At 36.5% G+C, this 14,539-nt stretch overlaps 1 protein-coding gene across 1 annotated transcript in view; it reads right to left on the reverse strand.

Annotated features, from left to right (window-relative positions):
- The window catches only part of SNTG1 (syntrophin gamma 1), a 373,437-nt gene that overhangs the window by 181,888 nt on the left and 177,010 nt on the right, over window positions 1-14,539 (reverse strand). Inside the window, exon 2 of the mRNA XM_083823020.1 lies at window positions 243-297. Coding sequence (XP_083679146.1) covers window positions 243-269 — 27 coding nt within the window. The 5' untranslated portion in view covers window positions 270-297. The remainder of the gene's footprint in view (window positions 1-242; window positions 298-14,539) is intronic.

The raw sequence follows: 14,539 nt of genomic DNA on the forward strand, positions 1-14,539 counted from the left end.
AAGAAGTAAATTGGAGTGGACAGAGATGAGGGCTAGTGATGAATACACCTGGGCAAGTTTTTCATGTTCTGCTACAAAGTCTGCCTGCCACCATGAAGCGATCAACTGAATAACTTACATCTGATTATATAATTCCTCTCATTTCAGAAAAAGAGGATAGAAAGGGTTTTGCATATAAAAAGGATTAAAAGTGCATTGATTTTATTCTACTGTTGTTTGAAAGGAAAAATATCTGATCCTACCTCTTCACAGGCGGTCCTGAAATCCATGTGCTATGACACAGCAAGTGATATTTGTCTAAAATAGAGAGAAAGATATCATTAGAATGAAAAGGATATTGCAAAACATAGAAGTTATCTGTCTGAGCTGTGCAATTGATCTACCCTTTGTCAGGTCCAGTTATAGTCATTGCTTAAAAAGAGAAATGATCAAAGTTGCAACAGGATTAGGAAGTATAAGATTTAAGTTGTTCCTGTTTCTTATAAAGTATACAACTTGGTTTCATTGAGTATGATCAGAGGAATTCTCGTGCTCCCACAATTTCCTTCCACCCATGGGACATTCAAACTTACTTTTCTTATTGGAAGTGTGAGTTTATTTTTCATTTATTTTCAAAAGTAGGGGAACACTGGAAAGTAACACTTCAGAAGGAGACAATTAATTGTTGCTCTTCAGAATGCCCTCTCTCTCATGAAAGATATTTTTTGTTGTTTTTCTTTTCTCCCATAATTAAAAACCATCAAGCATCAATACCTTTGTCTCACATTTATAATCTTTCCAAGGGAGCCAGTGTCATTTAACAGTGTGTTGACTGCAGAAATATTTATGAGTTGAAAAAACAAATGTTAGAAAAGTCAGGAATATGTGTGAGGACTGGCAAAATGTCACACCAAATCCTGTGATTATTACTTTGCTAGGCCTTTACCTAACATGTACTCATCCCAATGCACACTTATGCATTCATTTATTTATGAGATAAAGCTACTGGAATAGGCTTTTTATCAGAGAATAGTAACAGTGTCCTGCTGTTGGTTTAGCAACAGAAATGCTCATACATCTGCCAATAACATTTCCAGGAAACACTTCCTGGGCAAAACAGACCTTTCATTCAATGACTGGAGATACAAAACCTAAAATTAGATCTATTTTTGACCAAATAATAATTTAGTGATTTTAGTATGAAGCTTCATATGAATAACAACTTTTCTGAAAAGTAAATAAACAGCATGTTTAATATGCTGGGTGATGTTATTAATGAAAAGTGAGAGCCTCAGTTCTCTATCCTCTGACTTGTGGGCTGTCATGGCAAATAAAACCATTGGCCTTCAGCAAGGCAGTCCTCAGACTGTAAATACTGCTTCCCACTATCTGTTGATACATGGTGAATCTACCTGCTGATCACCTTGGTAACACTTCCTTTTTCCCTTATATTCTAAATTACACATAGATAAAATAGAAAATACAACAAATACTCTACTGACATCCATTTCCCCAATAAAATAATCTGTTTGGTTCCCAAAGAAATGTTACACATAGAGTTTTATTGAATCGTAAAATGGTTTGGGGTGGAAGGGACCTTAAAGATCCCCTAGTTCCAACCCCCCTGCCATGGGCAGGGACACCTCCCACTAAATCAGGTTGCTCAGGGCTTCATCTAACCTGGTCTTGAACACTTCCAGGGATGGGGCATCCACAGCTTCTCTGGGCAACCTGTGCCAGTGCCTCATCACCTCATAGTAAAGAATTTAATCCTTATATCTAATCTACATCTTTTTTAGTTTAAAGCTGTTACGCCTGGCCCTATCACTCCACTCGCTGATGAAGAGCCCCTCCTCAGCTTTCCTGTAGGCCCCCTTTAGGCATTAGAAAGCCGTTATAAGATCTCCCTGGAACCTTCTCTTCTCCAGGCTGAACAACCCCAACTCCCTCAGCCTGTCTTCATAGGAGAGGTGCTTCAGCCCCTTGATCATCCTCATGGACCTCCTCTGGACTCTAATATGTGCATGTTCTTCTTTTATTGGGGGAAGGCAGTACTCCAGGTGGGGTTTCACAAGAGCAGAGTGAAGGGGAAGAATCACCTCCCTCACCCTGCTGACCATGCTTCTTTTGCTGCAGCCCAGGATATTGTTGGCTTTCTGGGCTGCACCTGCACATTGCCTGCTCACATTAAGGTTCCCATTGGTCAACACGCCCAAGTCCTTCTCCTCAGGGCTGCTCTCAATCCATTCTCCCCCCAGCCTGTATTTGTGCATAGGATTGCTCTGACCCAGATGCAGGACCTTGCACTTGGCCTTCCTGAGGTTTGCACAGGCCCACCTCTCAAGCCTATTCAGGTCCCTCTACATGGCATCCCTTCTCTCCAGTGCGTTGACTGCACCACACAGCTTGGTGTCATCGGCAAACTTGATGATGCTGAACTCAATCCTATTGTCCATGCCACCAACAAAGAAGTTAAACAGCACTGGTCCTAATAACAATCCCTACAGAGCATGACTCATCATTGGTCTCCACTTGGACATTGAACCAACTCCTTCAGCGCAACCATCGAGCCAATTCCTTACCCACCAAGTGGTCCATCCACCAAATCCATGTCCCTCCAATTTAGAGACAAGGATGTCATGTGGGACAGTATCAACTGCTTTGCACAAGTCTAGGTAGATGGTGTCAGTTCCTCCTCCCTTATCCACCACCACTGTAACCCTGATGTAGAAGGCCACCAAATTCGTCAGGCATGATCTGCCCTTGGCGAAGCATCTTTGTTTTCCATGTGCCTTAGCATAGTTTCCAGGAGGATCTGCTCCATGATCTTGCCAAGCACAGAGGTGAAGTTGGCCTGTAGTTTCCTGGGGACACCTTTTTTTCCTATTTAAAAATGGTGGTTATGTTTCCCCTCTTCCAGTCAGTGGAAACTTCAACCAAAATTTTTCAAATATGATGGATAGGGGCTTAGTAACTTCACCCGCCAGCATCCTTGGATGTATCTCATCAGGTCCCATGGACTTGTGCACCTCCAGATTCTTTAGAAGGTGTTGAACCCAATCTTCTCCTACAGTGGGCAGTTCTTCATTCTCCCCCTCCCTGTCTTTGCCTTCTGTGACTTTTTCTCTTGGAAAGGTGGCTGGAGGCAATTTTTCATGATTGATTACATAAGTTACATACGTTTTTGCTATTAATGTGATGTCTAAAATGTTAATCTGGAACTATATAATTTTCAGCACAAAATCACACGCAGTTAGTGTACCTTTTTTTCTTTTTTCAGGCATTCAGCAGCTCAGCCACTGATCTTTGCAATATGGCTGCCATTGTTTCTATATTACACTATTTTTCCAACTGGTTCTTGCCTGTGGCTTGGCTCAGAGTAGAAATCAAGCCCATAATCAATGTTTCTTTTTCAGTCCATCAACAATTTTTTTAACATTTGATAGGTTAGTAACAGCACACACAAGCGTAGATTACATTAAAAACATCATTTTTTCCCCACATTTCAACTCTGAATAAACTCTCTAGATTATTAAATTATAGGAGTATATAGCATGCATAACAAAGAAATTGTATGATATTGTCCTGATAAAATGCTTTAATGATTGGTTATTATCTTCTCCTGTAATATATTTTAAAAAGCAGAAAATACAGAACCAAGCAATTTTAAAACCAAAGAATTTTTAAAACGATGAACCGCAAAATCCACTGCTGACATATATCTCTTGGTCTGTCTCTGGCTAACCTCAGCAATCCCCTTACCTTTAAATCAAAGCTGTGTTCAGCTGAGCACCTTTCCAGTTCTCTGAGGAGCTCCCTTCAGTCTCACCCAGACAGACCACTGGTTACCAGCCCAGAAACTCCTTTGGCCTCAATATTTGATTTTTCTTTTTCCCTCCTCACCCATAGGCTGGCACAAACTGCATCCCAGAAGGTGAGAAAGGAGCTGACAGTGACCTTCAAAGGCTGAGGTACAGAAGAAAGGAAGCAGTGTTGGGACAGGATAGGGTGCGCAACCACAGGGAGAAGCAAAAGCAATGTGTCTTATTCAAGGAGAAGGAATGGCTGAATAGCAATGAGCCTTCCTCTGAAAGGGTTTGGGGCATGCAATCAAGGATATGTAAACAAACAGGCTTCAAAATGTTACTTTCCTTTCCTTCTACATGATTTTCAATCTGTAATTCCTCAAAAACTGAGTTACCAACCTTATTTAGCTCATCTCTGTTGATAGATGTAAAGGAAGTAACACATGAATGACAGAATGAAAACAGAATTTGACACCCCCTTGGCAGAACAAGCAGTTATTCAATACTGTAAATAAATAAATAAATAAATACTGAGCAATATTATTATGGCATTTGTGTTCTAAAGGGAAATCAATGGCTAAAACATAATGGTAAAGTTGAAGGCAATGGAAATCTTCAGAGACAAAGCTTCATTTAGGATAATGCACTGAAGACTTGAGCTATGCTCAGATCTTCCTGTAATAAATCAGGTCATATTCCAGTGGTATAATAGATGTAATTTCACCATGACTGGAGAATACTCCAGTATATATAATATAATAAGACAGCAAACAAAAAGAATATTTCATGTGCACACGACAGTCTTCAGAATACCACAAGCCAAGCAAAATACTAATAGAGCAGTAGGAAGCACTTCATTCTCAAGGTTACTATTGCAAAGAATAGAATAATGTATGCAAAAATAATAAATTAATGGAGAAATGATGTATTATCAAACACAATTTAGTCTGACTCTGAGAGCTATCTTTCAGGTTATGTCTTCATCTTCAATGGAATTTTACTACGAAGGTGGTGAGGCACTGGCACAAGGTTGCCCAGAAAAGCTGTGGATGCCCCATCCCTGGAAGTGTTAAAGGCCAGGTTGGATGAGGCCCTGGGTAATCTGATCTAGTGGGAGGTGTCCCACTAGTGTCCCCCATGGCAGGGGGTTGGAACTAGGGGATTTTTGAGGTCCCTTTCAACCCAAACCATTTCTATGATTCTATGATTCTATAATTTGAACTCGGAAGAAGTTTACTTTGCAAAAAAGACAGTCTAAAAATATTTTAAGTCATGGCCTTTCCTCTGTACACTTATGTATACAGAGACTGTCTAGAGTCACAAGAATTCTTATTGTCAGAGCATTGTCTGAATTGCTAAACTGGGAAACAGACTAAAACCAAGTTTCAAAGGCACAAATACCAGTTCTGCAACCAATTGTGACAGCAATTCACTAATAAACCACGTTTGCCTTTTAAAGTCCTTCTCCTGGCTTCCTTATTACCAAAATATTTTGTGCTCCACTTTTTGGAGATGTTTAAAGGAAATCTTATCTGTCATTTCTTTGTGTGTTGGGAAATGAAACACACTTCTGTGTAACAATGAAGGATTTTTTATAGCAGCAAGTAAACCAAAACCAAAACCAACTCTATTGTAAATAGGGAAAAACAGCTTAGGAATTATGCTTATATATAGCATAGCCGGTCCTTTGTGTTTTAAGGGAAAAAAAAAAAGGAAAAAGAAAAAACCAAAACCAAACAAATCAAACAAAAAAAAAAACACCAGGGAATCAGAGAAGTTATTTTAAATGCACATTTCATGCAGCCATCTTTGTTCTGCCCAGCTTTCCACAGAGAATTTCATGCTGAACCACTTTTCAGAGGCATGCACATAGCACAGGAATCCAAAGGAGCCATTTAGTAATCACAGGTTAATAATACCATATTCTGTTACTGTTTTCCAGTCCATTTCCATTATGTTTCATTTGAAAACAGAATTATGTACATTCAGTAAACATAATGTTTTTAGTCATCTACTATACTAACATATTGGGCTCAACTTTTGAAACGTTTCTCCACAAATTGGGAACAGGTAAGTCCATACATCCAAAACACCTTGCTTTCCTCATTGAGTTCAAGACACCAAGGAGGATCTACATATCTCTCACAGAGAACTACAGCCTTAATAAACTAATTTAGATTGAAAGATGCTCAGAAACCTGGAGGCCCTTACATTATATGTACTTCAATCTACCCAGTAGTTCAAGGAATAAGATGAAGTTTGAACTCAGCAAAACGTGCACTTTTTTGTCAGACATTTTGTCAAAACGTCCAGCTCTCAGTAAAGCTCATGCTTTAAAAGAATTGAAGCTGGCAATTAGTAACCTACAAGGTTTCTAAATGTTTAATTCATTTTATATTGGTTAAAACAAGAACGTTTACTTGCCAGTCATAATATATCATATTAATTGCAAGCATTTGTAATCAGCAAACTCAATTAAGATTCACTATATAAACATGGAGTTTTTCAAGATTCACTGAGCCACAAGGCAGTATTAACTGAATGAATGTATGTTGGGCTCCTGGTTATTTATCCATTACTGTTTGCACCAACAATTATCTGGTGCCCCCCAGAACAAACACCCACAGTGTGACTTCATGAGTAACCCAGTCTGTTTTGGCTTGGCAAAAGCAAACTGATGGAAATGGCAAAAAAAAAAAAAAAAAAAAAAAAAAAAAAAAAAAAAAAAAAAAAGGTCAATGCAACACACAACTTTTCAGAAGCAAAAAGAAGTACTGCAGGATACTTGTTTGAGAATGGGAACGTTAAATGTCAATGGTCTGCTACTGCATTTTTTTATTTTTTTTTTTGTGAAATGCTTTATGGCAAACTGACAGAAAAGTTTGGCTCTGGGTTAAAGCCTGGAATATAGCTAGGAAAAAAATAAATAAATCTGTGGTTGCTCTCACATTTCTAATGTTATCTTTTGGTGATTCACTACAAGTGTCTGAATACAATTATGTACTTAATTTTGTAAGAGATGTAGCACAGATGTCAAAGCCCAAATGGGGGCATAATATCCCCATATTCTTAGCTTCTCTGGAGGCAGTATGAACTATTATATAGTTTAGACCAAGTTCTCAGTTTTACCTAAAAAACAGTTCCTTGCATCAGACAAACAGAAATTCTTCTCTGGCTATCTGCCATGGCAGTCTCCTTATTCTCTCCATTATCTCTCACCACAGAATTTCCTTATAAAAGAGATACTGGCAATTCTTCTGCCAAGGCAATTGATTTCCAGTCAAACATAAATTTCTTGCCTCTGGCAGTATGCCTAATGCGAATAGTTAGGAGTAAGACTTTCAACATCAAATTGCATCTTTTGATTTCACTTAAGTTAAAAAAATAAAATGCATTTTACCAATCTGATAAGGGAGGTAAGGAAATAAATTATTGATTGTAAACACTTGGGAGGTTTTCATTTGCAAGGTTCTTGGGAATTGCTTGTATAATTAAGCTAAAGACAGGAATGCTTCTACTTCTTCAAAGAGTTAGCATGCTTTTTCAAATTAACAAGAAGGTAAGGTAATGCTCAATTAAAAGTTTAATACAAGTTTTGTCTTTGCCTTACCCCCAATTTAGGACATTTATTTGACAGCTAGTATAGTAAAATACACATTTAACCCTATGAGGTCCAGAGAAACGAGACTTCAGAATCACATGGCAATATCTTTATATATGTGTGTATATATATATATATAAAATAATCATAAAGGTTTCTAAAATTTTCTTGTACAAGCAAAACTAATTGGATTGGTGCAAACTAAGACAAACTGATTCACAGATAGGGAAAGTGGAGAAATTCAGTATTAACACACAATGAAATAAATGTACAAAATCACAGAATCACAGAATCATTTAGGTTGGAAGAGATCTCCCAGATTACCTAGTCCAACCTTGACCTAACACTAACAAGTCCTCCACTAAACCATATCACTAAGCTCTACATCTAAACGTCTTTTAATACGTGTTTGTACATTTGAGTTATGTATATCCACAACTAAACAAATATATGCACAATAGGTAATAAGAGAATGGGGGAATGGAAAAATATACTTAGTGAAATTGCTTGGGCTAAATGTGTTTTTTTAGGAACTGGATTTTATTTTTTCACAAAACTCAATCACAAAAACCCCACTAATCCTACCTCTGCTGTCTCAGATACAGACTAATAAACTATAAAGATAATACCACAACATGATTAATATTTCCTAACCAATAACAGAACCATTTCCACATGTCTGTATTGAAATGTAGCCCTACTGACTTAAAAAAATAATAATTTAAAAATAATTGTTTTTGATACTCTGATCTGCTTTGTTCTTTGGGCAGTGTTTTGAATATAGGTATTAAAGGATACTTGTATAACAGCATTTACCATTTTAGCAAAAGGTACAGAAAAAAAAAAAAAAAAAAGGAATACCCTGATATATAAGAATTCTAAGAAGGTCTCAAAATTCTTTCAGAAATGCTTTCAGTGCCTTTATCCCCTTAGTAAAAAAAAGGACATTTTTACATGTTAATGATTATGTGATTGTGGAGAGTGCAATCTGTTAATGATTTTCTTACGAATTCTCCCAAATGAAACAGTATTATACTATCCTTTAAAAGGCAACATTTAAAAATTTGGTAAATTTAAAATTGCTAATTTTATTCTGGTAGGCTTTGACTTTCAGTAAATGGAAATAACATACACCACATACTTTTCAGAGATTTTTCAGCTCCTGTTTAAATGTCTGACATACATATTGATACCTCTGTATATGTACATGTCAAATCCATCATTAATTTCCAAAGTTCTTAGTGGAAAAATAATCATTCACATTGAAATCTGAAAAATCTGTATTTTCCCCATAGGATATATTGCAAAAATCCTACATAAAAAAAATCAAAATAATAAACTACAATGATTATAATTATAACCAGTTTACATGAAGGAGGGACATGATACCAGTCAGTACAGAAGACTTTCATTTTATCAGTTACAGCATTCTCTTGAATATGAGAGGGAGGGTGGAGGGTAAGCGAACGGCTGTGTGGTGCTTAGCTGCCGGCCAGGTTAAACCACAACAGTTTTTCTTCCAGTTTACATTTTCATAAGGTTGTACATATTTCCATTTTGTTAATTGACTGATATGTTTCATATATATCAAGGAAAATGCAAAACAGGATTTCTCAACAGATATGGCATACATTTGTTTCTCAACTGTGGCTCATATGCTACTGTTTGAATCACAGTCTCTAGCATGCCTTGAACAAGATAAGCATAACTGAAAAAAAAATGACAAGATCTAATCTCAGAAAAATTCAGCAGTTTCATTAATTTCACTGAAAACAAAATGATAAGTCATGTTGAATTGCCCCAGGACAAAAATAAATAAATAAATAAACACATAAATAAATAAATAAAATCCACGTTTCATTTGAAATCAAACATAACCAAAACAACATTTGATTTTGACCTGTCTTCATTTCGATGCAAGTGAAATTCATTAAGTAAGATCAAAAGATTTTCATTTGACTTTATCATTTATTTTTATGAAATTATTCATAATATTAAGGAGAACATTCCTATTCTACATTCATAAGATCAAAATACTGCCCATTATATTTTAAATTACAAGGTTATATATCACAATGTAGTCAATCTGAAACTGTTTTGAGATAGAGCAGTGACACTGTTTTAACGTGCTTTCCTGTCACATCCATAGGTGTGAATACAAGCCTTTTTTTCTGGATTTGTAGCAGAAGGTGCTAACTGGTTCAAATAGAAGCGGATACTTCCATCTGAAGTTGGGTATCAAATGCAGCAGTGAGGGACACTAGACTTTACCAGTCTTCTCCTTGGAGACGGTAGAAAAAATTAAAAGAGCTCAGCGAAAAACTGGCATCAGTTAACTTCTGGTGTTTGTTTTGATATTGACATTTGGAACTTGCTTTTGAGTTGGTAGTTACCATCATCCCTGGTTTTGCAATTGCTAGTCAGTTTTCTGATAATTTGGAAATTGAATTGGGGTATCAGGAGTAAAAAAGTTTGGGGAATATGCCTGGACAACGGGCAGAGACATCCTGAGATACTGAGATAGCACTCTGAGTTAGTAAAAGCTGGCAGAATAGAGGAAACTAGGTATACTTGTTTTTGTCAAATCAACACTTTGCTGATACATTTGTCTTAAATGACTGAAATCTGGTATCAGAATTTACCTTTGTGCAACATCAGAAAACACAACAAATCCATCCTCATGGAACTGACTATAGGAGCCAGACCCCAGGTTTCTTATTTAAAGCGAGCTGAGGAATCTCTGTGTTGTACTTTAGCTTAGACAAATTTTGCATTGTTTACTATGTCAGGTAACCTATGTCAGACATCCTTCAATATCATGGACTTTCTTCATAGACTTTATTTCCTTTTTCTTCTAAGGTATGAACTTAAATAACCAAGTTAATCACAAACAATACAAGAAATAATTTGGAAGAATAAAAAGGTTGATTTAAGTTAATTATATTAAGTGACCATTTTACTGCTTTAGACTGAAGTCTGAACTGCAACCCAGCTTTTATTACCAGATCTTGTAATCAACAGTGGATTTTCTGTGTAAAAAGTATTCCTACAGCAACAAGGATTCAAACATTTCAGGGGTCAACACTAAAATAGATGTATTTGTTCACCATCTCTGGGAAAGCATAGCTATGGCATAGGGAACTCCCAAGGATTATTCAGTTGCTGCTTCAGTATCGTCTTATCTACAAAGTCATTTCTAAAGACAATATCTACCATTAGAGCATTCATTTTCCACAGGTTAAGAAACAGTAAAAATAATTAAAAAAAAATAAACTATTTCAAATAGTTGACACTGAAGGAAGGCGGCATAATACTGTACAGGAAGTAGGACATTTAAGCCATCAGAGATACCATGGTCATAGTTTGCAGTCCTCACCACATTTATCTTTTTCCAGAGCACTTACTTTTATGTATAGTAATTCAGCACTTACTGAAAACAAACACCAATAACTTGTCTCAAAAATAATCATCATAATTAGATCTTCCACTTGAGTATTTATATAATTGCAGCAAAAGCCTCTTTAGCTCCTCTGAACTTCAGAAAGCAAGAATTTATAGCAGTACTGTTCTAATATCATCAAGTCAAGTTTACTTATTGTCAAAATGCTCCTGCAGTGGTACATTGTCAAAACGTATAATAAGAGAACTTGAAATATGCAAAATGTGCCACATAGGAAAACACAGCACTTAAACTACTGTAAAATTAAAATAAACAAAGTTAAGTAGCCAGTGAGAAACACTTAAAACTAATCAGAAAATTTCTCTGTGTAACAGCAGCATCCCTTGCTGAAAATCTTTCTCTATGGGACTGGGTTGGACAGGGATGGTGTAATGGTCATCCCTGCTGTCCATATCTCCCTCTCCTGGAGGTTATTACGCTGGCCATAGGGGTATAGTAGTAAGTTCCAGAGGAACACCAATTACAGCTTTGGCTGATTTGCCACTGGCAAGTGGTAGAACACTAGTCCAGGAACACCAAGCCACGACACAGTGCTACCTGGGCAGGCAGGTGTGGATAGACAGCTATAGACGCCATCCCTGGTTAATCAATCACCTCATGGGAATTACTCATTTTGGTTATCTAATTTTATACCTCATTGACTATTGCTCAGCTTAGATTTTACTTAATATGTTCTTGAGCTCATTGAGAGTCAGGATGCCAAAATTCAAAGTCATAAGAAATCTGTCGATAAAGTCTTGGACACACTCATGATCCTATCTAATTGTAACATGTGTGGAACTAATATCAGTAACTCCTAACTAACATTGTCATAAAAACTCCATCCTTTTATTCATTTGTAACTTTGACAATTTTGATTGTTTGAACTTCTTTATTACAAGCTTCTTAGTACATTTTTTTTCTTCAGTAATTCAGCCAAAATAGATTACCTGTTTCTGAAAACAAAGGTAAGGACTAACACATTAGTTTGCTCATTAAACAGAGCAATAAGAAGCTATTGGTCTTGCCTTGAAAAGCCTTACAACTCCTGTGTCTGGAAAAGACTCTGGAACTTTGACAGAATAAACTGCATTTTTAGAAAAAAAAATCTAAACAAAACTAGCAATAGCAGTTAGAGAAAGGGGAAAGTGAATCAGGACATGAAGCTCATGGATGTGAAGACTGAAATAAGGATGATGGTAAAATGGTAATACATGAATGGCCCTAAAGAAAGATTATGAGATACTAAATGTAGGTGAGAGCTGATGGTGAAAATCTGAAGTGTACTGTCAAGGAGATTGGAGGACACTGTGAGAGACTCTGGAGTCACATTGAAAAAGTGATACCAACAATAGTATGAGAAGAATGTGGAAGGGAATCGGAAACCTCGTAAGCTCAAACAAATGGGTTAGCAGGGTAGAACAAACTGAGGAAGCTTTTGGGCCACGGACAAGTTGAGAGATGATGAAGAAGGAGATAATTTTCAGGAGAGTGAAAATAGGTCTGTAACCACTGTAACCACTGTAGAGCACTTGCCTCCAGAGAGGAGATACTCAAAAATCAGAACTCAAAATTCCACAGGTGTGGTAGTGTTACAACTGTTTTACTTTACAGAATACTAAAATTACGAAATGCTAGCAATGTTAAACTGTTAGCATTATGGACTTGTTCCATTCCAATTATTCCTCTTCAAAACAACAGGTTCAGGTATTAGTATGTTAGTATGTAATCATTCTCAATAGGCTTTTTTTTTTTTTTTTTTTTTTTTTAACCCACACTATTTGGAGGATAAGGTTGTTAAATACTATGGATGTAGGGTATCTCATGCAACCACTCTCAGTCCTGGAAGCCAGTTTAGTTGATAACAAACTAGGAGCTTCACTTTTTGAAAACCTCACAAAATGCAGCAAAACAGCACAGCTGCTGCTGGTACAGTAGCTTATAAGGAAGCTGTAAATGTTCCAAGCCTTGCAGTGAGAGTATCAGGAAGGATCTTCATCATGGCCTCCTTTTTATATGCACTTTTTTTTTTTTTTTTTGAAGTAGTGCCCAATGGAAAATTTTGATTGTGACTATGTAACAGAAACAGCCACAGTGTATGAATTTGAGCAGCCTGGTCTAGTGGAAGGTGTCCCTGCCCATGGCAGGGGGGCTGGAACTAGGTGATCTTTAAGGTCCTTTGCAACTCAAATCATTCTATTATTCTGTGATTCTGTGTATGTAAATATGATATCTTAAGCTTGCATAGCTATGTTTAATTCAGCTATTTTCTAACTTTTAATTTACTTGAAAGATTTTAAACATAAGCCTTGAAACTAAATAGGTCTACATTTTAAAAATGCCTTTGATGTTTCTAAAGATAGAAGATACAGCAGATGTACATTTATATTGGTACACTAAACAGTACCAAAGAACATGGACACTCCAGATGCAGTCACTGAAGCTAAGCAGGAGTCTTACCCTTTGTTATACCTTCCAAGGCTCCCAGTCAAGAGAGGAGGAGAGAGGACAGAGTTCAGGTCACAATTCCTTTATTCACTTTAAAATCTATTTCATAAAATAAAAAAGTCTATAGTTTAAAGACTCCATCTCCTCACCCTGCAGGGATATGGAACTGGAGGGAGGTATAAGTTCTTTTTCAGTGTACCTTCCCACCAGGAAAACGGAAGTAGGAAGGACACTTCTCCAAACTATCCAGAAAGTATGTTAATAAATACAACATGGAAGCAGTCTGAGAAGACCTCAGAAGAGGAAAAAGTATAATAAAGGGCAGAGAAAAAAAAAAAAAAAAAAAGAAAGAATAGGTAAGAGCTTGTTGATAAGAAAAAGGGCAAGGAAAGAGAAAGATATGAAGGAAGGGAAGACGGAGAATAGAAAATGGGGTAATGAGGAAAGAGTAGTACAAGTTATAAAAAGAAAAAAAAAAAAAGAATTATGAAGAAATCTTTACCTCGCAGAGGGATAAGGAAATAGAAATGTGTTTTATAAAATTATTTCCATTTCCCCATTACATATTCTTTTTTCAAATTTGCTCTTATATAAAAGTCAGCTTGATCAAACCCACATGTACTAAGATAAATCTTGCTATTTTTTCATCAATGCTATTCCATATTCTAACTGGTAAACTGAAAAGAAATTATTTTAGGTATGTGAAAGAACCCAAATGCTTTACATTTTGTTCCTTTTTTTTTTTTTTTTTTTTTTTCCCCTCTACACTCACCAGACATGGAAAACAAAGGATTAGTGTTGGAGAAAGAGAAGCAACACAAATCTCAGGGATAAGCTGGCTATAAGAAGTAATGCTGAGAAGAGCAGGTCAGAGATGCATTAAGAGATACTTTCCTTACTTCTTCAGTCATGTGGTTATGATAACTGTGCTGTATTTCAAAATCTTTTCATGAGATTACCAGAACTATCAAAGTTCATTGCTTGTGACATGCCTACTGAAAACAAATTACTTAAGTGCAGCTTTGGGTACTACCTGAATCACTATTTCTTAAAAGCATTCCTTATCAATTTAAAAATATTCAAGTGAAAGAGAGAGATGTAAAGAGAATGAGCTCTGTACAGAAGACCAGTGACACACTGAATTAAAGCAAATGAAGCCAATGTCACCATAACACAGCGATGCAGGAAATAAATATGGGCATTGTGGGGCTATACAGCATGTTTGAAGATCTGGGATTTGGCAAACCTGTCACAAAGGAATGATTA

The sequence above is a fragment of the Anser anser genome (genome assembly GCF_964211835.1).
Source record: "Anser anser genome assembly, chromosome: 2".
NCBI lineage: Eukaryota > Metazoa > Chordata > Aves > Anseriformes > Anatidae > Anser > Anser anser.